Here is a 23,280-nt window from a genome sequence, read left to right on the forward strand (position 1 = left end):
TACCCTGCCTTAGTGGGCAGCTCCCCAGACATCCTGTCCCCTGCCCTCTGAGGAGGGTGCTTGACCTCTGACCACTGTCCTTCCACTGTCTGCTTTCTGTAGGTTTTATGGGCAGAGAGCGAGAGTGAGACACCCATGAGAGGAGCTGGCCAAAGGGGCATCTCTTGTAGCGATGGGGTCCCCATGGTAACTTGAACCCCCCACCCTGTGAGCATCTGTGAGGTCATCCTCCTTGTCTCTCCCAGGCAGAGGAGGTGAGGGGGGGAAGGCCAGACATGGAGGCCGCCCCCCCGGGGAGACCCAGCCTTCTGGGGGTGCTGCTGCAGGCCCTGCGGCTGTCAGCACTGGTGAGCAGGGGCATTGGGGGTATGGGTGGGGTCCATGCCCACCAGTCTTTCCTGGCTACTTGGAGTCTCTCCTATGCCTGCCCCTTGGAACTGGGTGACCTTCTGAGTGCTTCTGGAAGTACCAAGCCCAGAGCTAGGACTTTCCCTACCCAGTGGGGTGGAGGGGGGCTCGCATGTGCCTTTCCTACCCCATCTTTAAAAAAATATATTCAAGTGCTAATGGCTGGGGCCACATGTCCAACCCGCAATCACTTATGGGCTGAGTTAGTGGTGGTCCCTGGGTCAGCCCTGTCCCCCCTTCCTGCTTTCTGTGGTCAGAAAAGAGAGGTGTCCACACACCTGTGTGATTTATTTTATTTTTTAAAAAAAGATTATTTTTATCGCAAAGTCAGATATACAGAAAGGAGGAGAGACGGAGAGGAAGATCTTCTGTCTGATGATTTACTCCCCAAGTGGCTGCAATTGCTGGAGCTGGGCTGATCCGAAGCCAGGATCCAGGAGCCTCTTTCCGGTCTCCCACACAGGTGCAGGGTCCCAAGGCTTTGGACCACCTTCAACTGCTTTCCCAGGCCACGCTGCAGGGAGCTGGATGGGGAGTGGAGCTGCCGGGATTAGAACCGGCACCCATGTGGGATCCAAGCACATTCAAAGCAAGGATTTTAGTCACTAGGTTACCACGCCGAGCCCCGTATGCTCTATTTTTAAAAAATGTATTTATTTTTACTTTATTTGCAAGACAATCAGAGAGAGGTTCACCCATTCTCTGGTTTACTGGCTTGCAACAGCCAGTGTTGGGCTAGGACACAGCTAGGAGCCCGCCGTGCCATCAGGCCACCCCTGTGAGCAGTGGGGACCAACGTGCTGGAGCCGTCCTCTGTTGCCTGCCAAGGCACACGTTGGACTGCATAGGCCTGGGCCAAGTACCACTCTGGGACCGGAAGTGGTGTCCATCCGAGATGTTGGTGCTACAGAAGGCAGATTTGCCTGCAGTGCCACAGCGGTGGGGGTGGGGTGTGTGTGTGGGAAGATCTGATTTATTTTCTCCATGGACCTCAGTCTCCTTTCTACACAGCTTCCTGAAAAACTTCATCCTCTGGCCTAATCCAGCCCAAGAACCAGGCACGCAGGCACCTGTAGGTAGCTGCCCACACCCCGAGAGCCCCTAGGACACAATCCATGAGGCTGGGGAAAGAGGTGGTGGTGATCTGTGGTGGTGGGCAGCCTCAGGGCTGTGCTGAGGGGTTAAGCTTTCTTAACTCCAGCTTTTCACCCTATCTCAGCTGTCCCCCGTCCCACTGCTGAGCACGCCCTGACTGGGGCATACCACCGACCGACCTGCCACACGAACCACAGACCCAGAAGCCAGCTTGGGCCTCTCCCCTTCTCATGCCTTCCTCAGTGGGTCTGTCATGTGTTCTAGCAATGCATCTACTCCTGTCATATACCTCTGCCCTCATGGTCTCAAGGGGAGCCAAGGAGCTTGGGAGAAGGCAGCTCAGCTGGGTTCAAATTCTGCAACAGGAGGGTGGGGTAGCTACCTCTTCTCCAATGACCACAATGATGATGACGATGGTGATGATGGTGGTGATGATGATGGTAATGATGGTGATGACGATAGTGATGATGGTGATGGTGGTGATGATGGTGGTGATGGTGATGGAGGGGATGAAGGGGATGGACCCCTTTAGTCTACAGTGCTGTGGATAATCACCAACATCCGACAAACAGGAAGTCAACTACATGAGACCTCTTGAGCACCCTGCTCAGAAGCACTCCTTAACAGTGCACTCAGATCACCCTTGGGTGGGTGTGAGAGCTAACTAAGGTGGCCTAGTAGCCTCCCTGTCCTGTTCCAACCCCCCTCCCCGCCCCCGGGCGACAGTGCACCTTGGGTTCCTGTCCTAGGTGGCTAACTCCAGCCTCCTCTTCTGCCCTGCAGCTCACCCAGAACCGGGTGCACCTGTACAATTTCTTGCTGCTCAAGATCCTTCTCTTCAATCACTGGGTGACGGGGCTGGTCCAGGAGGCCCGTGGGGACAGTGGCAGGCCAGCCCACAGCCTACTGGGAGCCCTGGGCCAGGCTCTGCATGCTGGGGTGACCCTGACGTGGGTCCCCGTGTGGCTGCTGCTGCGGGGTCCCAGGCTGGTGTGGGCAGCCATGCTGGGCTGTGCCAGGACTGTGGGGTTGACTTTGCAGCGGCTGGGCCTGTCGGCGGCCAGCTGTGGGGAGCTGTTGCTGTCATGTCTGCACAGCCTAATGCTCGTGACCTTGCTGCTGGCGCTGCTGACCTGGAGATTGTTCCAGAAGGCTCATCGCTGTAGTCAGGGCTGGCTGCCCAGCCAGGTGGGTAGGCTTGGGGTGTGGGTTGGGGGTGGTGGGAGCCATCAGCCTTGGCAGGTACCAGTTGTGGCAGCTCTTGTTCATCCCCAGGTGTTGTTGAAGAACCACACGGTGCTGGAACTGCGGAGCCGACTGTCCTGCTGGGCAGAGACCACAGCCGCACTGGCCTCCTGGCACCTGGCTTATCTCATCACCTGGATCACCTGCCTCGCCTCCCACCTGCTGCAGGCTGCCTTTGAGCACACTGCCCAGCTGGCCCAGGCCCAGGAGATGGAGCCGCAGGCGGCTCCCAGGACCCTGTTGGAGTCCCCACTTCATAAGACCTTGACCCCTGAGACAGGGCCTGTTCTGTCAGAGCCTGGGCCCCCTGGAGAATAAACGTGTCCCCACCTGGCTTTCCCGGCCTGCCTTGGCATGAACCCCCTGTCCCTGCCTCACTCGCTCTCTCACTCTTTTTTTTTTTTTTATTTACTTATTTTTATTGGAAAGGCAGATATACAGAGAGGAGGAGAGACAGAGAGGAAGATCTTCCGTCCGATGATTCACTCCTCAAGTGGCTGCCAATCCAAAACCAGGAGTCAGGAACTTCCTCCAAGTCTCCCACATGGGTGCAGGGTCCCAAAGCTTTGGGCCATTCTCAACTGCTTTCCCAGGCCACAGGGAGGGAGCTGGATGGGAAGCAGGGCTGCCGGGATTAGAACCGGAGCCCTTATGGGATCCTGGGAGTGCAAGCCGAGGACCTTAATCACTACGCTATCGCGCCGGGCCCAATTTATTTATTTTTTATTGGAAAGGAAGATATACAGAGAGGAGGAGAGACAGAGAGGAAGATCTTCTGTCTGATGATTCATTCCCCAAGCAGCCACAACGGCTTGAGCTGAGCCCATCTGAAGCCGGGAGCCAGGAGCTTCTTCCGGTCTCTCACACGGGTGCAAAGCTTTGGGCTATCCTCTACTGCTTTCCTAGGCCACAAGCAGAGAGCTGGATGGGAAGCAGGGCTGTCGGGACACGAGCCTGAGCCCATATGGGATCCTGCCGCTTGCAAGGAGAGGATTTAGCCATTGAACTATCATGCTGGGCTCGCCTCTTGTGTCTTTCCTCTTTGGTTGGAGGAACTCTCTGCAGGTGTGTGTGTGCCTGGGATGCATGGGGTGGAGTGGTCTGTGGAAGGAAAGCCTCCTCCTACAAGCAGCTTTCCTGGGTCTGATGTCAATCATCTTGGACACTTCGCAGTTTCGTTTGAATCTTCCAGCAGCTCAAGCATTGGATCTGATGAACACTTCCTTGGAAAGAAAAAGCTGCACTTGGCTGAGGTTACCGATACACACTGGGCAGGGACATGCGGGTCTCCCCATCTGTGTTTGGGACTCTGCTGTGGATCCAGGGCCCTGGGTTTTTCAGCATAAGCTGGTACCCAGTGCCTTTGGTGGGGAGGACAGGCAGGCAGTTAGGGGCTCTGGCCTCTGGGGGGTGCCCTGACCTCACATTTCAGAGATTTAGATGGTTGCTTTGAGAAGTATTTACTCCTCCTGAACCAGGCTGCAAATAACCAGTCCACATTCAGCCACCCATCCATCTTTCATTCACTCACTCGTACCATCCCTCCCTCTCTCACTACCTCCATCACCCACAAATCCACCCACCTACCCATAAATTTATTCATCCACTCATCCATCCATCCATCCATCCACACACCCACCCACTCACCCAGCCTCTGTCCATCCCCATTGCTGGAGTGCGGGGAAGCTTAGCCAACATCTCCACACTCCCTTTACCTGTGAGTGGGGATGCGGGGTCTTAACACAGGCATAGCAATTCTGCTGAGAGTCGGCAGCCACCCTTCACTCGCCAAGCCAGAGGGTGGTGGAAGTGCAGGGTGGGCTTCTCCCTACTTTTCCTGTACCCGTGGTGGCTGCCAGGGCAGTGAGGGCCTGTGGAGGGCCCTGGGTGGAGTAAAGTGATTGTCAAGGTCATCCTGGGTGCAGCCTGGCATGCTGTAGCTGTCTGCAGGTCCTGGGCTAGTGAGAAAGAGGCAGTTGGAGAGGGGCTGAGAGCCACGGTGGGTGGCTGGACGCTGGGCAGAGGTGATAGTGGCACTTTTTTTCTCCCTTATCCTGACTTTCTTTAAGATTTGTCTATTTTTTTTTTTGTTGGAAAGGTAGATCAGATTTATGGAGAGGAGAGACAGAGAAAGATTTTCTATGTCTTGGTTCATTCCCTAAATGACTGCAACGGCCAGAACTCAGCTGATCCAAAACCAGGAGCCTGAAGTTTCTTCCATGTCTCCTATGTGAGTGCAGGGTCCCAAGGCTCTGGGCCATCCTCTTCTGCTTTCCTAGGTCACAAGCAGGGAGTTGGATGGGAAATGGAGCAGCCGGGACATGAACCGGTGCCCACGTGGGATCCTGGTGCTTGCAAGGTGAGGATTTAGCCAATTGAGCCATTGTGCCAGGCCTGAGACAGGCATTTCTTCTGGGTCGGCCATGTGGGGGCAGGGGTCCAAAGCGCTGGAGCCATCTTTTGCTCTTTTCCCAGGTGCATTAGCAGGGAGCTGGATGGGAAGTGGAGCAGCCAGGACTTGACTTAGTTCCCATATGGGATGCTGGCACCACAGGTGGAGGCTTAGCCTACTATGTCACGGTGCTGGCCCCTCTCTGTTTATTGGTATAATTCTTGGAGCATGGGATAGGGGTGGGCCTCCTAGGAGCTGTCAGGGGCATGGACTAGGTGACACCTTCATCTCCTCTGATCACATCCCTGTAAGCCTGGGTTGGAGACCTTGCCCAGCTGCAGTGAGCCTGGGTACATAAGGACCCAAGGCTGGAACGGACAGCAGGTTGGGGCAAGGCTAGGGGTCGAGGGTCATCCTGTGCTCCACCTGCTTGGGGTGGGGGGAATGTGAGGTCTGGGCTCATTTGCTGGGGATGGGAAAAGGGCAGAGCCAACTGACCTGCTGGAATTGCTTAGCCCAACTGCCCTGACAGTACCCCCACCTTCATACCTGGCCCACTCACCCACTGGCTCACAAATCATTGGCTGCCAGTGGGGACAGGAATGTAATTAAAAAGAAATATTTATTCTTGGGTGGTCTTATCTATGGGAAAGGTGGAGTTACTGAGAGAAGGAGAGACACGGAGATTAGCAGTGGGGGCTATGTTGGACAGAAGCCTGGAGCCTGGAGCACCATCGGAGTCTCCCCCATGGGTGCAGGGGTCTTAGCACTTACACCACCCTCTGCTGCTTTCCCAGGTGCATTAGCAAGGGAGTTGGAATGGAAATGGAACCACCATGACTCGAACTTGCACTGCTTAACCAGTTGCACCACGATTCCGACCCCAGGAGTACAATTTGGGGCCCTTTTTCACAGGCGGGTCCTGCTAGAGGAGCCCTGGGTGGCCGCGCTTGGGGATAAGGGTCCTCTCCCAAGACACATGGTGAAACGAAGATGGTTTTACTTCTTTGGGCTTCCAGCAGACTGGAAGCTGGTCCTTGGGGCTTAGAGTAGCTGGGAGGGCTTCCTGGAGGAGGAGACATTGGCCTGGGCCTGGGAGACAGGAGTGTTCCAGGTTTGGGCCCAGGAATGATGTCAACCTGTCAGTTCCCAACCACTGTGGCTCCCCTGGGCTCTTGGGCCCAGGCCTATCCCTGGAATTCACCTCTGGGAGGGTAAGCCTGGCAGGGGGTGTCAGGGAAATAAACCTACCTGTTACTTGACCCCCCAGACTGGAGTGCCCCAATCTTCCTGTGTGACTCTGGGTTAAGCTGAGCCCTCTCTTAGCCTCTGTCTTCCATGTTTGTGCAGTATAGACCGAAAAGGTGATCCCTGGCGCGAGAGTCAGCACCTAGGGGACCCCAGTACCTGGGGCCTTGGCTCCTGGACGCCTCAGGAGGATGCCTTGGGCAGGAAAGAAGCCGGTCCTGGTGCCCAGCAGACAGGGCCCTCTACTCCTGACCAAAATCAGGCTTCCCATGCCCCCTAGCTCTGGGATGTGGTTGACTGCGCTTCCAGACTTTCAAGCTAAGTCCTGGGGGGTCTTCCCAGGACCTTAGTATCCTAGGGCTAGGAGTGCAGGAAGGAAGAACGCCCACAGATTGTGCCTGTCAGGGCCTCCCAGCAGCGGGCAGGTGGAGAAGCGGCAGGGAACTCTGCGTCTATACCAGCCTCCATTTGCCCACCTGTGTACAGCGTGCAGGCTCAAGGTTGTGGCCCAGCCTGTGTACTAAGGATGCCCAAACCCCTGTTAGGACCTCCCAAGCAAGTGCGTGTGTATGTGTGTGTGTGCGTGTGTTGGGGGTCAGGGTGGGGGGCAAGTGGGTTCTATGTTCATTTGTATCTGGCTCTGTGAACGCGGAGGGGCCCCAGGGCTGCTGGCGGGAGAGACACAAGTGTAGGGGGGGAGTGGGGAGTCTGTGGGCAGGGTGGGGGGAGCTGGCTGTAGGGCCGGCCAGCAGCTCCACGCAATCTGTCTGCTATGCAGTCGGCCCGGCCTGTATTTATTTATGCTGAGCATGTATTTGTATCAGCCCCTTTCTCATTAATAGGGCAGGAAATGGCTGGGATTGTTACATACCTGGCCGCCCAAGGGTCCCACTCGGCCAAGACACACAGCGACCTGGCTGGTCCCCGGCCCTGTACTTACAAGGGGCTCCCTCCTCAGTCTGCCCCGGGCCCTGGCCCTTCCTTGACCCCTGTCTCTCTCTCATGCACCCTCCTCCCTACGGCTCATGCTCAGCCCCTGAGCTCACAACTCCGACATGGGTCGATTTCATGGTCCTCCTTCCCCTCTCCCATCCTCACACTAGGGAAGGTGGTAGAGGCTGGGCAGGTGCAGCTCAGCTCCCACCCCAGGGGAGGGGAGAGGGAGCGAGCAGATGTGAGAACCCCCCCTCACCTGAACATGAATGGGGTTCTGCTGCCCACTTCCAGCTTCCCTGACATGGACCCCTAAACCCCAACCCGTGGAGAGAGCCCCGCCCCCAAGGGCTGGGGGTTCTTTTCTGTCTTTGCTTCTTCCCCTTCTTGGGGCCCTCATGCTGTGCTCAACAACCAGCCAGCGACTCCATCCAGGCCCCAGCTATTGGACCTGGCCCCACCAAGGTGGGGCTCGCCAGAGCCCCCCTGCCTGAGCGCTCACCTGACATAACCTCCTGCTGTTTCTCCCACAACTGTTCCCCATTGGTTGCTGGACTCTCCATCCTGGCCTGGCACTACCTGGGCCATTCCCCCTGCCACCTTTGCCGCTTCCTCCATCCACCCACGCTTGTTGGGCGCGGGGTGAGGGCACTGTGGCTGCTCAGCCCTCCCCAGGGGCTGCTGTCAACCCTAGACTGGGCTTTGGGACTTCTAGGCACCTGCTCTACAATCGGGCAGGTTTGACCTCTGCCTCCTGCCTGCAGCTGGAAGTTTGGGGGATGCAGGGGTTTCCTGCCACCTGCGCTGTGCACTTAAAAGAGTTTGGAACAGGGCCGGGGCTAGGCAAGGTGGCTTCTGACACGTAGGAGGGGGCTGCATAAGGGTGGGGGGCTTCCAGAGGGGCTTCTGAAAACCCCAGGTTATCCCAAGGGTCCCTCGGCCCTCCCCAGCAGCCCCACTCTGGTGCCGCACCTCCACCTGCCAGCACAGGGCAGGCAGAGCCAGGCCCTAGGCCTCCTGGGTGCCTAGATGCAGAAACCCTGGACAGGTAGGGTCCCATGGCAAAGCTGTGTCCTCCGACATTTCTCTGGGAGAGGGACAGGCAGCAATCTGTTTGGTCAAGGCCAAAGTCTCAGAATGTCTGGGTAGGGGTAGGCAGGAGAATAACGCTGACTGGCCTCAAAGCACCATCACCCTGCCTGCATTTTGGGCAACCATGCCCCAGGCCCTCTGGTCCTACTGGAAGTCCTGCCTTGCCTCTGGCTCCCAGGTCTTCTGGGTGCTCCTACAGGGAACAGTCTTTGTGGGCCCTGCCAATCCTGGGGTTGCCAGCAGGCTTCCTTCCTTCCTTCTGGGGTGCTGAGCGAGTCCCTCCACCCCCAGCTCTCCAGGGAGAGCACCCAGTGAGAATTTTCCCCTCCCCCCCAACCCCAACGGGGTGGGGGCCAGGGCTGCAGCTGGAGCCTGCCTGTGCTGAACACATCTGGAGCTGTGCTCCACCCCCAGCCGGCCCACATCTGGAGACCAAAGCCCGGCTAGCATCTGGCCCTAAAGAACCCGTTCCAGGTTAACGCGGCCCATGTGGGCCTCCGGCGGCTGCTCCGCCCCCGTCTCTGTCTCCCCGGCAGCCAGCCGGCTGGCTGAATGCTGTTCACACAGCTGGGCGGCCAGGGTCCCTGGGGCCTGCGGGAGATGAGGGTAGGGGTCCATCAGCTCGCCTGGTGTCAGGAGCCCTGCCCTGAGGCAGGGGGTGGGGGGGAGGTTTCCCTGTGTACCTGCCTCCCTTGGTGACATGGCTCAGGGGGCTTGTGAAACATGACTTTGTTTTAACATCATCTGGATGCATGGCCCCTGCCAGGAGCGGTGACAGCTGCCACTCTGCACCAGGCCACCCGGCAGCCCTCTTGGCACTACTTGAAAGAACTTCTGGGATCCGCCCCCCCACCCTGGGGCGCTCTGCAAGGGAGTTTGCCAGCCACCGTGTCTCTACCCTCATCTTTTTTTTTTTTTTTTTAAAGATTTATTTATTTTTGTTGGAAAGGCAGATCCACAGAGAAAAGGAGAGACAGAAAGGAAGATTTTCTGTCTGCTAATTCACTCCCTAAGTGGCTGCAATGGCCAGAACTGAGCTGATCTGAAGCCAGGAGCCAGGAGCTTCTTCTGGGTCTCCCACGTGGGTGCAGGGTCCCATTCCCAGGCCATAAGCAGGGAGCTGGTTGGGAAGCAGGGCCGTTGGGACACGAATTGGCACCTATATACGATCCTGGTGAATGCAAGGCAAGGACTTTAGCCACTAGGCTATTGTGCCAGACCCCTCTGTCCTTATCTTAAGGGGCTAGCTATGCTGGGCCCTTCCTCATTCCCCCCACCCTTGCCCCATCAACACCTGTGCCTGGCAGGGAGTTGCTCAGCTACCCTCTGGGATCAGGGAAAACAGGCTACCTGAGGGAGCTGGGGCTGTCAACAGGAGGGACAAGGGACTGGCTGGGGCAGGGACAGTCTGGTAACCACCGGGTGTTGGCCTAAACCAGTTGCCTTTCTGACCTAAATGACCCTCACACACGTGTGAGTGTATTAAGCATTGCCATGGCAGAGAGTACATTTCCTGCCACGGAGTGATCTGAGCTGGCTAGGAACAGGAACATGTATGCCAAGAACATGCAAGTCAGGAACATGGCAAGGAGCAGACATGCCAGGGACATGTGCGCCATGAACATGTACATCAGGAACACACATGCCCGAAACATGACAGGAAACTCGCATGTCAGGAACATGTGCATCACGAACATGTATACTGGGAACATGCATGCCATGAACATGCGTGCTGGGGCTATGCATGTCAGGACCATGCATGAATGTCAGGAACACGGCAAGCAACACATATGCCAGGGACACACACGCCAGGAACATACATGTCAAGGGACGTGGCAGAGGCTGTGCCGATGCCTCCTCCATGGGGCTTGGGCCTGCCAGTTCCAGCTTCTGCCTGTTCAGGGCGTCTGCACCTCCAGCTGGGGGGTGGGAACCTCTTGCTCCAGCCATCCTCCCCGCCCCCCATTCACGGGGGGCAGCCTGGGCCCTTGCTGTGGGCCCTGACTGCACTCTGGCCCGGCCTCCTCCAAGGCCTGGGATGTGTTGGAGCGATCTGTGGATTCTGCATCCTTGGGGCCAGGCTTTATCGGAGCATCGCTGGCCCCAGCTGAGAGTCTTCCTCAAGCGGCAACACCTCAAGCCAGGCCTCCCAAACCACAGAGTGGTGCCATGGAAAATGTGAGTCAAGAAACATGCGAGGTAGACACACAAATAATAATAATAATAAAAAGAGAAAGAGTGAGGGAGGGCTAGCATGGGTTGCGAACCCACCATAGGCCAGATATGTGGGCCTTATTCATGCTTCCCCAGGGCACTGAGGGACAAGGGGAGAGGTAGCAGGGTTGCCATGAGCCTATTCTGCTGATGGGGAAGTTAAGGCTGAACATCCATGCAGCTACCATGTGGTGGGGCTCCTGCAAGCTGAGGGCAGGCTGGGAAGGTCAGAGCCAAAGTGAATGTGGGCATAGAGAGATGGCTGGGCGGATGGATCCGAGGCCCTGGGGCAGGTGTTGTCACTGGACCTCTATCGGGGAAGAAGTGTCCACTGCCGCTGTCCAGAGACCATCTCCCGCCACCATAGGCTGGCGCCGGATGGGATGTGGAGCTGTTGCAGCCTTGCACCTGCCCCTGTTTGGGTGCTGCTTGGATGCATTCCTCCCCACCCCCAGCCCCAGGACTTCCAGGACTGCAGTTAGGGGTCTCTATTGGTTGATGTGCAGAGAGCTTCTCTCTTTTTAAAGCTTTATTTTCTTGAAAGGCAGTTATAGAAAAAGAGGGAAGAGAGAGAGATTTTCTGCCCGCTGGTTCATTCTCCAGATGGTTGCAGCAACCAGGGCTGGGCCAGTGCAAAGCCAGGTGCCATGAGCTTCTTTCAGGTCTGCCATGTGGGTGCAGGGGCCCCAGCCCTTGGGCCATCCTCTACTGCTTTCCCAGGTACATTAGCAGGGAACAGCTGGGACTGAAACCAGTTCCCTTATGGGATGCTGGCATTGCAGGTGGTAGTTTAACCCACTGCACCCCTCTGTCTATCTTCACATTTTCCATCCCCAAAAACTCAATGACCGAAGGAGAGAAGGCTCTTACAAGATTCTTGCATTGTTGGACCTCCTGTCTCTCACTCCCTCCTCCCACCCCAGAGCCCATCCTTCTTGGGGGAGGGAGCAGCTCCTCTCCCCTGCTGGGCAGCAAGGAGATGCTCTCCCTTGGGGATAAGTATCCTAGAACGCCTTGAGCAGGAGGGGCCTGCCCTTATCCCCAATTCACAGATGAGAAAACTGAGGCTGAGTGGCTGACTTGTCAGACATGTGGCTGAGCCCAGCTTCATTTTTTTTTAAAAAAGATTTATTCATTTTATTACAAAGTCAGATATACAGAGAGGAGACACAGAGAGGAAGATCTTCCATCCGATGATTCACTCCCCAAGTGAGCTGCAACGGGCCGGTGCGCGCCGATCCGAAGCCGGGAACCAGGAACCTCTTCTGGGTCTTCCACGCGGGTGCAGGGTCCCAAAGCTTTGGGCCGTCCTCGACTGCTTTCCCAGGCCACAAGCAGGGAGCTGGATGGGAAGTGGAGCTGCCGGGATTAGAACCAGCGTCCATATGGGACCCCAGGGCGTTCAAGGCGAGGACTTTAGCCGCTAGGCCACGCCGCCGGGCCCAAGCCCAGCTTCAGATCCATGGCTGTTAGAGCCCCGCAAAGAAGGTCTGAGAGCAAACCTTCCTGCCTTCTCCTAACTCCTGGGGTGGGGGTGTGTGACTGCCCAAAGCCTCCCCACTCAACCCTGTATTGTGCCCCACGTGCCCAGCGTGACCTGTGGGGCTGATCCCAGGCAGAGTAAGTGGTTGTGGGAACAATGGTAGAGCAAGATTGGAAGCCAGAGTAGGAAGGAGGCCTGGCCAGTGGGACAGCCCAGACAGGGCTGGGTCCTGCAGTTCTGCAGAGGGAGGGGGTGGGCCAGCAGAGGGGTAAGGGGTGGCCAGGCCATGCCTCTTGAGGGGCATTTGAGGTGCTCTGGTCTATGGGTCCTGGGTCAGTAAGCGCCCTGTCAGTGTCCCTGCATTCTATCCTCGCCACCAACCAATCCTGGGAGAGATCTTCTCATCCACCTGGGAGAAGGAGACGGTTCCTAACAACTGGCTCTTGGGCCCATGGGAGGTATTTTCTGCCCTTTGGGGCTCAGCTCACCCTCTGGGTCCTTCCTTGGTGGCCAGGAGCTCAGGTCATTCTGTCACCCCACACCTCCGGATGTTCCCTCTGTGCCAGGCCCAGGCCTGTTTGTGTTGTGAACAAGCTTGGGTGCCCCGGACCTGACTGGGGGTGGGGTGTGTGTGGGGGTGGTCTCCTTCCCTGGTCTTGCTTTTCCAGTTTGAGGCTGTGGTGGTACAGGGGTGGAGGTAGGGGATGATGGTGGGAGAATGGGAAGGTGGGTGTGATGGTGGTGGAGGTGGTGGTGTGTGGTAGGTGGGAAGTGATGGTGATGGAGGTGGGTATAGTGATATGATATAGTAATATTATATATTATAATAATCTAATAGTGATATGATACAATGATGGTGGAGGGTGATATGGTGGAGGCGGGGGGTTTATGGTGGGGGTGGAATGGTGAAGGGTGATGGTGATGGTGGTGGGGGGTGGTAGTAGTTGGGGTATAGGGGTGTCACTTAGGGAATCATGTGTCTGGACAACCCAAACAGACAACCGAAACAACGTGGACCGATTACGAAACCCATCCAGAGAATCAGGTCACTGGGCACTCTCTCCAGGACAGGGGGGCCGGCGAAACGGGGCCAGGCCTTATGCGTCCGAGCCTGTCGGGCCAGGACTATTTTTGTCCTGTCTGGGGTGGGGGCTGCTGTGTGTGTGTGGGGGCGGTGAGGACTGACAAAACCCCAGCTTGTTGCATCGAGAAACTCCTTCCCTGGGTGCCTGGGCTCCATGTGGCTCACATACTTTGTCACTTCAACTGATCTACTCAGGACCTGGAGCTGCACCCTTCCGCCCTCCGACAAAGAGCCAGAAACACACGCACTTGTACGCGCACACACACGGTCTCTGGTCTGAGGGTGGGCAGCCGAGGTGGGCGTGAGGGGCTGTGGCAAGCAGGCTGGGTCCATCACCCTCAGTTACCCTCCCACTCCACGTGGCCACCTGCCCACCTCCTTTGCGGTCCTCTCCAGCCTTCTTTTCTCTCCCAGCATCAGAGGCCTCAGAGGTAAGAAGGGGTGGGGCTGTGTCCCAGCCCTAGTCCAGAGCCTGAGATGGGTGAGAGGGGGATCAGCAAGGTGCCCTGCTTCCCTTCACCCACAGCGGGTCTGTGTGTGGAGGAATGTCACCTGTCGGCAGTGTCAAGGAGGCCGTGTTTGTGCCCGCGTGCAAGAGGCTGACCTCGCTGTACTTCCTCTTGCTTTTCCACCTGATATTCACTACCTCGGTGATGAGGGTGGGGGGCTGGGGGGCTTCCAGGGCTGACCTGTGTGGTTTTCATGGCAGAGTAGCCATAGGTACAGGCGCATTGGCCTAGCCCGTCCCCCTAACCCACATGTGCACCTGCCTCCTGGCCCTGTCATTTAGCTGTTTCAGGCTGGGTGGGGGAATGAACCAGGCGGGGTCTGTCGTGCTTTCTCCTGCTTGTCTCTTTGTCAGAACATAGGGGGTACACCCCCCTAGATTGCCAGCACCCCATCTCTGAGACTGGCCGGAGAGTACAAGGGCAGTGGATGCTTGTTGAATATGTTTGCCAGCTCCGGCTCCTTGTGCTTATTTCATCAAACCCTGGGGCCAGAGGAGCCCAGTGGGCCGTGGCTCTCCAGTTGCAAACGGACAATCTGGCCTGGACATGCATTGCAGCCGGGAAGAACACTCCCTTTCGGATCGGGCCAGGAGGAGTCGGGATCCCTCTGTGGCCCAGAGAAGCAAGCTCCACATTCCTCCCCTCCCACTCTGGCCCACAGCAGGCGAGGGCGGGGATATGTGTGTGTGGGGGGGTGGGGAAATGTCTGTGACCCCCCACTGGGCAAGTGGGCAGCTGGGAGGAGCCCCCGGGAGTTTGCTTTCCTGGGCAGGGTCGGGCAGTTCCTGAGGCAGAGCTGTTTGGGTGCACACATTTCCCTGAATTGTCCGGCCTCAGAAGGCAGCCAAGTGTCTCCAGAGGCGGGAGTCAGCCTGGCAAGGCCTTTCCTCTCTCCTACTCCCAGAGAAGGCCAGAGGGTGGAGGGGCTTCGGGAGGTGTGTGTGTGTGTGTGTGGACGGGGTTGTCTTTGAGACCACAAAGGTGGGTAGGAATGGGAGGTCATCCTAGGCCTTGGGGGCAGGGGAAGCTGCAGAGGACTGAACCCAGTTATGGGCAGGGCTGGAGAGCTAGGCACAGATGTAAGGTAGTCTGTGAATTCAAGTGCAAGTCCAAGGACCAAGCTGTGGCTTTCCCAGGGCATGCTGGTTGCTGCTTGTCATACCCCGACTGGCTGGGAGCTGCAACCTGCCCACGGCTATCCGCTGAGGACACCATCCACTGGGGTCTTATTCACCTGGTGACAGTGACTGTAGAGCAGGGGACATCCGTGCCGAGCCCTTGAGGGTCTCTGCACCCCCTGGAAGCTCTCTTTCTCTCTGCCTTGGGATCTTTGGACTACGTGCTCCTTGGCTGTCTTCTGCTTTTCCTCCCCTAGAACCTCTGGCAGATGCTGTCTGCACATATGAGGTGTTTCCTAAAGGATGCTTCCACCTGCTGGTTCACTCCCCAAATGGCCGCCATGACCAGGGCTGGGCCAAGTGGAAGCCAGAAGCTGCATCTGAGTCTCCCACACGGCTACAAGGGCTCAAGCACTTGGACCATCCTGCTCTGCTTTCCCAGGCGCATTAGCAGGGAGCTGGGTTGCAAGTGGAACAGTCAGGACTCAAACTAGTGTCTATACGGGATGCTGGCATTGCAGGTGGAAGCTAACAGGAATGCTGACTTCCAAGGGATCCAGACAGGCAGGGTTTCCCAGGTGGCCCCTGTGTCACTTTGCAACAGGGGACGTTTTGCAAGTTCTGGGCCCATACAGATGGGAGGGAACTCCCGGGGGATGACTAGATTTGGAAGACCCAAATTGTTCCAGAGGAGGAGGCGGCTATGGGTGAAGTCACTTATGTTTTTTTAATGCTAAGTGGAAAATTAGTCTCTCTGTGTTGGGCGGAAGTGGCCGTGGGAGCGGACATCCGGCCTCACGGTGTGTCTGCTGCGAGCTAGCAGGTGGACAGCATTGAGGCGGTCAGTCCAGACCTTGTCTGTCTCTACAGCCACGGGTTCTGGGCCACCTGTGGCTGAGCTTGGGTCCGACCAAGGCAGCTGCCGCAGCCAACGGCACTCAGCCGCCCAGCTGCTCTGGAGTTCAGGAAAGGGCAAGCCCGGCTTCAGGAAGGATCCCATTCCCAGAGCAGGCTGGAGGATGAGCTCACGAGATGTACAACATGCCGGATGGTGTCACCCTGCAGCTGCCTGACTCTCCTTGTGGCCGAGGTCCCTGAACTCTCCCCCAGCCCCTCCCTCCACCACCCCTGCCCTGGTCCCAGCCTGGTCTTGGCCAGGGGAGGTCTGAAGGAGCCCCCCATTCACTGGGCAGGTGCCTGGCATCCAAGCTGCTGTCCCAGTTCTCAGGGTGGAGGTTCCATGTCGTTCCTGGAGCTCCTCTTCCTGTCTGCTCTGCCCCGGCATGGGCCAACAGCCTCTCCAAGTGCTGGGGATGACCCATCCGCTCTGCATCCTGCCTGCCTCTAGCTCCTGTCCTCTGTTGCTGTGTCCCCTTGGCTCACTGGACCCCTGATTATATACATATGTGTGTGTGTATAAAAGATGGATTGAAAAAAAAGATGGATTGATCTGTTTAATAAAAAAGGTGGGGTGGCAAAGAAGATGGGACACACACACACACGCACACACACACAGAATTTTCTATTTGCTGCTTCACTCCCCAAGTAGCCACAATAGCCAGGGCTGGGCCAGACCAAAGGTAGGAGCCAAGGGACTCCATCCAGGTGTCCCATGTGGGTACAGGGACCCAAGCACTGGGGCTATGTTCTGCTACTTTCCCAGGCATATAACAGGGAACTGAACTGGAGCTCTGATATAGGACACTGGCTTTGCAAGCAGCGGCTTAACCTACTGAGCCACAGCACTGGCCCCTGACCCCTGGCTTTGGCTGGTCCTCTTTGAGCCTGGGTACCTGCTGGCTGGGTCCCTTAGAGGTACAGTTTTATTTATTTATTTATTATTTTGCCAGCTTGCTTTGCCTCAGGGGGAGTTAGTGTCGGCTCTTCGCTGTCCCAGTCAGGGGTTGGGTGCCAGATAGAAAAGAAAGACAGAAGCACCCTGTAATGATGTGAGACTGAGGCTAGCCCTTCTCGAAATCCACGCACTCACCTGCTTGTTCATTTAGACTGTGGCGTGGCCCATGGTCACCCTCTAAGTGAGTTATTCTCCAACTCAAAGTCAGAGAAGCCAGGAGCTCCACCAGGGGTCTCCCATGTGGGTGGCAGGAACCCAAGCACTTGCTGCTTTCCCAGGTGCCTTAGCAGGGAGCTGGATCGAAAGTGGAGCAGCCGGGTCTCGAACTGGCCACTCGTATGTTTGTGTGTGTCACAGATGTCCCTGGAGGGCTGCCTAGGTTAAACGTGCTTCTGAGTCCCCCTCCCCAGAATTTCTAGTCCAGTAGGGGTGTGTGTGTGTGTGTATGTGCGTGTGTGTGTGTGTGTGCTTTCCAACAAGTTTTAAGTGACATTGGTGCTACTGGCCCAGCGACCACAGTCAGAGTCACTTTCAGTTGTTCAACATTGAAAGGCTTGTGAGAAGACAGGACCACAGGCCTTGAGACAAGAAGGAGAGACACAGCCAAAGGCTAGATGGAGGCTCACAGAGCTGGAGAGGGGCACGGGGAAAGGGGGCAAGCTTTGTCTCTTTCTTGGGCTGGGTTGTCTCTTTCTTTCCTGGGAAGGCTGGGATTGGGCCCATAGCCCAGTGCACCTGACCCTCGGGCCGGGAACAATGGCTGGGCTGCTGCTGCCTGGCTGGCTGCCCCCCCAGCACCTCTCTGTTTTCCTTTGCCGAGCTCTCCTCACTGCCCCCCGCCTCTCTGGCGGCCCATCCCGTCCGCTGGCCCCTGGACAGCACATTCCTTGGGGCTGACCTCCTCCTCCCGGCACGTTCTCACAGTGCGCTGGGATGTGGGACATGGGGCCAAGGACTGGGATGAGGCGGGCCTCCAGACGCCACTCAGGGGTAGGGACAAGGGTCCCCTGAGGTTGTGTGTGTGTTGAGGGAGGGGTCAATCTTTAGGACCCAGTCATTAGGACCCAGTCAGCCCTGAGCACGTGGACAGCTTTCTCCCCAGATACATACCTCCTGCAGTTAGGGGAGGCCCAGAGAGTGGATGGAAGGTGGTGGGAAGGGGAACTCAGCCATTGCTAATACCCCAGCCCCACGCTCCAAGCCTCACATGTGTTCATGTCAGCTCTGTCCTCACCTGTTTTCTCCTGGGCACTGCCTATAACCCAGGAGTGGTTGGCACAATGCTGGGTCCATTTCCCCCTTTCTTCAAGGTCCTTAAGTAGGGATGAGAGGTCTGGCACGGTAGTCTAGTGGCTAAAGTCCTTGCCTTAAATGTGCCGGAATCCCACATGGGCGCCAGTTCTAATCCTGGTGGCCCTGCTTCCCATCCAGCTCCCTGCTTGTGGCCTGGGAAAGCAGTCAAGGATGGCCCAAAGCCTTGGGACCCTGCACCCGTGTGGGAGACCTGGAAGAAGCTCCTGGCTCCTGGCTTAGGATAGGCTCAGCTCCAACCATTTCGGCCGCTTGGGAGTGAATCATCGGACGGAAGATCTTCCTCTCTGTCTCTCCTCCTTTCTGTATATCTGACTTTGCAATACAAATAAGTAAATAAATCTTAAAAAAAATAAATAGGGGTGAAGCATCTGCCCTCCTTTCAAGCCAGCCATTCCCCATCCTATTCAGCTATGCCCAGTTTTTCCCACCATTCCCTGTTCTGCTCCGCCCCACTCCATCCTGCCTGGCAACGCCCAGTTCTGGAGGGCTCTGCTGCATTCTGCCCAGCCACACCCAGTTCTGCACCCCCAGCATCATGCGCAGCCACGCCCAGTTCTGCCCAACCTCCCCATGCTACCCTGTTCCTTCAAACCTCACCCTCTTCTGCCTGGCACCACCTCATTCTGCGCAGCCACGCCCAGTGCTGACCAGCCCCACCCAGCTCCGCTTTCCCCCACACAGAGGCAAGCACTCACCCACCACCATTTGATGCACTTGAGGCTGAGGGGGCCTGTGCTGGCCAGGGTCACATGATTTCATTCCTGAGTCCCGGACCCCACCCAGATGGCCCTAACGCTGCCTAGTGGTCTTTCCTGGTTGTGTGTGTTGGGTCAGGACCTCATCTACTGACAGCGTCAGGCTCAGGGGTTCATCTGGGACATGGGATACTCAGGTGAAGGTAGGGAGCCAGGTTAGCTCACAGCCAGGGTCAGAGTTCAGTCTGGAGCTCGGTGTTGGTGTTGGTGTTAGACAGGTGATGGGCTCAGAGTTCATTTTGGAGTAGAGGTAACCTTAGTCTGGGGCCAGGGGCTGGGATCAGAAAGCCTGAATTCAAGCTCAGATTCAGCCTGGGGCCAGGGGTGCTTTGACTGCTACTTGGCCTGGTGTGTGTGGGTTGGTGTCACCAAGCGGTGTGTGTGTGTGGTGAGGCTGATTTCAGAGCAGATGTACAGCTTGGTCGGGAGCCCCAGATGGGGAGCTGATGGAGGCAGAGCAGTGTCACCCACCACCTGAGTGCCCTAGGTATCCCTGACTCCAGAAGGAACCCTTGTAAGGGTCTCAGGTTGCAGAATGCGGGATGGGCTGGGCTTGGTGACACCGTACTATGCCCAAGCGAAAACATGCCTGCAGTATACCAGATGGCCCTCTCCCAGGCCTGTTGCTTTATCTCTGAAGTTCAGTACTGGGGGACCTGGGCTGTGTCCTAAGAAAGGTGGACCAGCAGTTTAGGGCAGCTGTGCCAAGAGGCCTGGAGTAGGGTGCTGGCATTGGGGTGGGGGCTGGGAACACTGGCCTGGGGGCAGGGTCAGCCTCTCCGTTGCTAACATTGTCTCCACCCTGCAACCAAAGGACGGTCCTGGCTGGGGCCTCCCAGACTGCTGGGCATGCAGCTTTAATGTTCAGGCTGGAGCAAGGGTCCAGCTGTGGGCGGTTGTTCGGGGCAGGAGTGGTCACGAAGGCACCCTGCCCCTTCTGATAACTTCCAACCCCTATCCCAGGACTGCCACCTGCACATGATTCATCTGCAGGGAGTGGGGTGGACCCAGCAGCAGCAGCAGCTTTGATCAGCAGAGCTGGGGCGGTGGGATGGAGGGCTGTCCTCCTCCCGCCCTCTTCGGCTCGGTGCCCCCTGATCTGGCCTCCTCCTGTTGAAGCCGCAGACACAAAAGACAAATCCGGATTGACGTCAGGGCGGGCGCCCACGGGGCCGCCGCTGCTCCCAGCAATTTGGCTCCGATGCCCCACTTCGGATGTCTGTGGCTTTTCAAAGGTGAAAATGGCCCTCCAGGCCTTACCTCTGTCTTCACCACAATCTAGCAGGGGGCTGTTGGGGTCCCTGGTGCTGGGATTGGAAGCTTCCCCTTGACCCGGCAGGGTGGGGGAGCAATTTCCATGCACGCAACGTCCTGCTGTGGTTGCTGGTGGCTTCTGATTTTTGGATTACCCACCCCCACCCCGCCCTCCACCAGGCCAATGCCCACTTTCCAGTCCTCCCCTGCTTTTCACGGATCACGGCTCTCTGGGCACTACTGTGCTCCCCAAACCTCCTTCTCCTCCTCACCATGGTCTCACACTCAGCCCACAGCCTGTGCTCCATGGAGCTTCCACGGGGTCAGGCTGGCTGAACCCCACCTTATCCTGGGCATGCCTTGCTCGCAATTCCGTGCGGACGCTGGAGCCCTTGGTTTCCGGAAACTTGTCAGCACCATCCGCTGCAGCCACCCTGGGAGCAGCTGGCAGGTCAGACAGGGACACCTCTTGGGAGAGGCTGCTGGTTGTCAACTGTGCCCCTGGTCAGCATGACCTGTTCCGGTCAGGGTGGGGGGGCGGCGGCGGTGGACCTTCTCTGCAGAGAGAGGGGGCTGTGATGGCCAGGCCTCCTGAAGTCTGCCCTTCCTACCCTAAACCCCATCCCGGTGATGAGGGTGGGGCCTCAGCTCTCCTGCTTCACCCTTGAGCAAGGTTCGAGGTGATCGGGACCTCAATCTGGAATTCACAGCCTGAGCCAGGCTGCTTAGACTAACGTTCCTGGTCATGGCAAGTTTTGGTTCCAAGGCTGTATGTCTGGACTGGACTCACTGAGCCAGTAGTCCCCACATCATGGTTGATTTGACCATCACCTTGGGCTGCCTAAGTCTCTCGGGTGCCTATCCTTCAGGGACTGGAGTCCAAGATGCTGATGTTAGCTGTACACCTCTTGGCTCCACATTTCCTGTGTTCACTGCAGGGTCTCCCATATCAGCTCTGTAGGGCCCCACAGCAATCACCTGCCTGCTGGCTCCCAGTCATGCCCCAGCTGCTCCACTGAGTCTCGGAGGAGGGCCAGCCCCGCGGTCACCAAGGAGTTGCCAAAGGCCTCCAAGTCTTGGCAATTTTCCTTTCATCTCTCTCTCTCTCTTTTTAATAAGAACTGTTCATTTTTTTAAAATTTTATGTTTTTATGCAGAGAGGAGGAGAGACAGAGAGGAAGATGTTCCTGTCTGATGATTCACTCCGCAAGTGGTGCAACGGCCAGAGCTGTGCCAATCTGAAGCCAGGAGCCAGAAGCCTCTTCTTGGTCTCCCACACGGGTGCAGGGTCCCAAGGCTTTGGGCCATCCTTGACTGCTTTCCCAGGCCACAAGCAGGGAGCTGGATGGGAAGCGGCGCCTCCAGCACAGGAACCGACACCCAAATGGGATCCAGGCATGTACAAGGTGAGGACTTTAGCCACTAGGCTACTGAGATGGATCTAAATTTCCCTTTCACCTTGGTCTAAGAGGGTCTCTTCCTGAGGACACCAGGGTGCTCTTTGATAAGGGCTTGCCCTTGGGGAGGACACCTCCTCCAGGCAGCTGGGGAGATGTCCCCATTGTCCCTGAGCCACAGCGCTGCTGGCTGCTGCCCCCTGCTGTTCCGTGTGTGGCTTTTGTGAGCCCAATAGTTGGGCAGGGGGGTGGTGGTGGGGGTGTTCTGTGTTGAACCCCCACTTACAGCTGCTTGGTAGGATGCAGGTGCTGAACTTGGGGATTTTATAGGTTCTGTTTGGGCAGAGAGGCCAAGCCCTGGAGTAGGGGTGGGGTGGCTGGGTGGTCCCCTGCTGCTCTCAGCATGAAGTGTGGTTGTAGGAACTCAGGCCCTGGCTAAGAATCCTGAAATAGAGCTCTGGAACCACGAGGCTCGATGTTGGGTCCCCTGTATCCTCCAGAATGGAGAAAGCTGGCTGGACCTGGCTCACCCAACATGAGCAACTGCAGCTTTGCAGGTTTGCATTGAATTGGACGGCACCGGGCAGGTGCGTGTTGTGAAACACTTGGGGTTGGGCTCAGGCAGAGCACCCCCTCATACCCATGGAGGGAATGTGGCAGGTGCCTGGACGTGGCGTCCCCAGGCGACTTGTACACGGGCAGCGTTCCCAGATGCTCATGCTGTACTCCCAAGCTGGTCCCGCTGCTGGGGCCAGCCACCACCCCCCTTTTCCCACCAACACCACCACAATTAAACACGACCATTGCTGCCACTGATGGAAGGGGCAGGGGGCTGCCTGGCCTGGGCCCAGCCTGGCCAGTGTCCCATCCCATGTTTTGTTCACAGGGTTTGGAATGTCCTGGGACGCAGAGCTTGGCTCCCTTGGGGGAGACACTGGTGCCATCGCCTTGATCTCATTGCTGGACAGGTTTCTCCTCATTCCAGCTTGAGGTCTCGGCAGCCTCCCAGGCGCGCGGCTGCTCCCAGTCCCGTCTGTCTGCGCTTGGCCCAGCGCTGGCAGCCAGCAGCTTGCAGCTGGGAACCGGAGGGCTTCCCAGGGGACACTCCTCTGGCCCGTCAGCGTGGGCGCCGAGCAGGCCTCCTGCCTCAAATTCCTTCCCAGCTGCTTCTCTTCACCAGCTCCTTTGCCCATGACCCTCATCCGACTCTGGCCTTGAATTTGGCTCTGAGGCATGGTCTCAGGACCTGGAGGCTTGGGAAGGGCCTGAGTGTGCCAGCTGCTCTGACCTCAGGTCCTATTAGTGGGACACAGGCCAGGCACAGTGTATAAGACATATGCACATGCATGTTCATGTTCATGCACGTTCATGCGTGTACACCTGCATGAGTTTCACCTGAACTGCCACTTAGGGGCAACCTGCAGGGCTGTTTCATTGCAGGATGAAGCCAGAGAAAGGGCCAGGAAAGCCAAGGTTCTGGCTCAAGGTCAAGGTCTGGGTCCAGATACACCTGATGTGTTTGGCTTAGTCTGGTCTGGCCAGACAGGCTGCTTCCTTGCATTCATTGCACCTGCCCAGGTCGGGGCTGGAGCGAGAAAGGGGGAGCTCTAGCTTGGGCTTGTAGTTCAGGTATGTCGAAGGGTGGGGGCGTCTGAGTGCTTGGGGGTGCCCTTGAGGGTTCTGGAAGGAAATCTACCCTCCCCTATACCCGGACCTGACCCACTTGGCTGAGATAGCAGGTCAAGGGCACTAGGGCAGCGCCAAGAGGAGTCCACTTGGGGGCTGGGCCCTGGACAGTCCCTCATGGTCAGTCCACAGCCTGGGCAATCCCCATTTGCCTCCATGTAGGTCAGTGCCTGCTCCAGGCTTGGGCCAACCCTTCTT

The 23,280-nt window shown here is 57.3% G+C and overlaps 1 protein-coding gene across 1 annotated transcript; it reads left to right on the plus strand.

Annotated features, from left to right (window-relative positions):
* The first annotated feature begins 221 nt into the window (after positions 1–221).
* TMEM270 (transmembrane protein 270) lies at positions 222–3,083 on the plus strand. The gene is made up of 3 exons (XM_004587202.2): positions 222–347; positions 2,287–2,691; positions 2,779–3,083. The coding sequence occupies exons 1-3, from the start codon at positions 276–278 to the stop codon at positions 3,064–3,066; spliced, it is 765 nt and encodes a 254-aa protein (XP_004587259.2). The 5' UTR covers positions 222–275; the 3' UTR covers positions 3,067–3,083.
* The last annotated feature ends 20,197 nt before the right edge of the window (positions 3,084–23,280 follow it).

The sequence above is a fragment of the Ochotona princeps genome, chromosome 24, assembly GCF_030435755.1.
Source record: "Ochotona princeps isolate mOchPri1 chromosome 24, mOchPri1.hap1, whole genome shotgun sequence".
In the NCBI taxonomy this organism is placed as follows: domain Eukaryota; kingdom Metazoa; phylum Chordata; class Mammalia; order Lagomorpha; family Ochotonidae; genus Ochotona; species Ochotona princeps.

Excerpts from the sequence above, each read along its gene's own strand:
- TMEM270 (XM_004587202.2), top strand. The coding sequence starts at position 276 with ATGGAGGCCGCCCCCCCGGGGAGACCCAGCCTTCTGGGGGTGCTGCTG. Across the intron at positions 348-2,286 it reads CCCTGCGGCTGTCAGCACTG|CTCACCCAGAACCGGGTGCA; the intron begins GTGAGCAGGGGC and ends TCTGCCCTGCAG. Across the intron at positions 2,692-2,778 it reads AGGGCTGGCTGCCCAGCCAG|GTGTTGTTGAAGAACCACAC; the intron begins GTGGGTAGGCTT and ends GTTCATCCCCAG.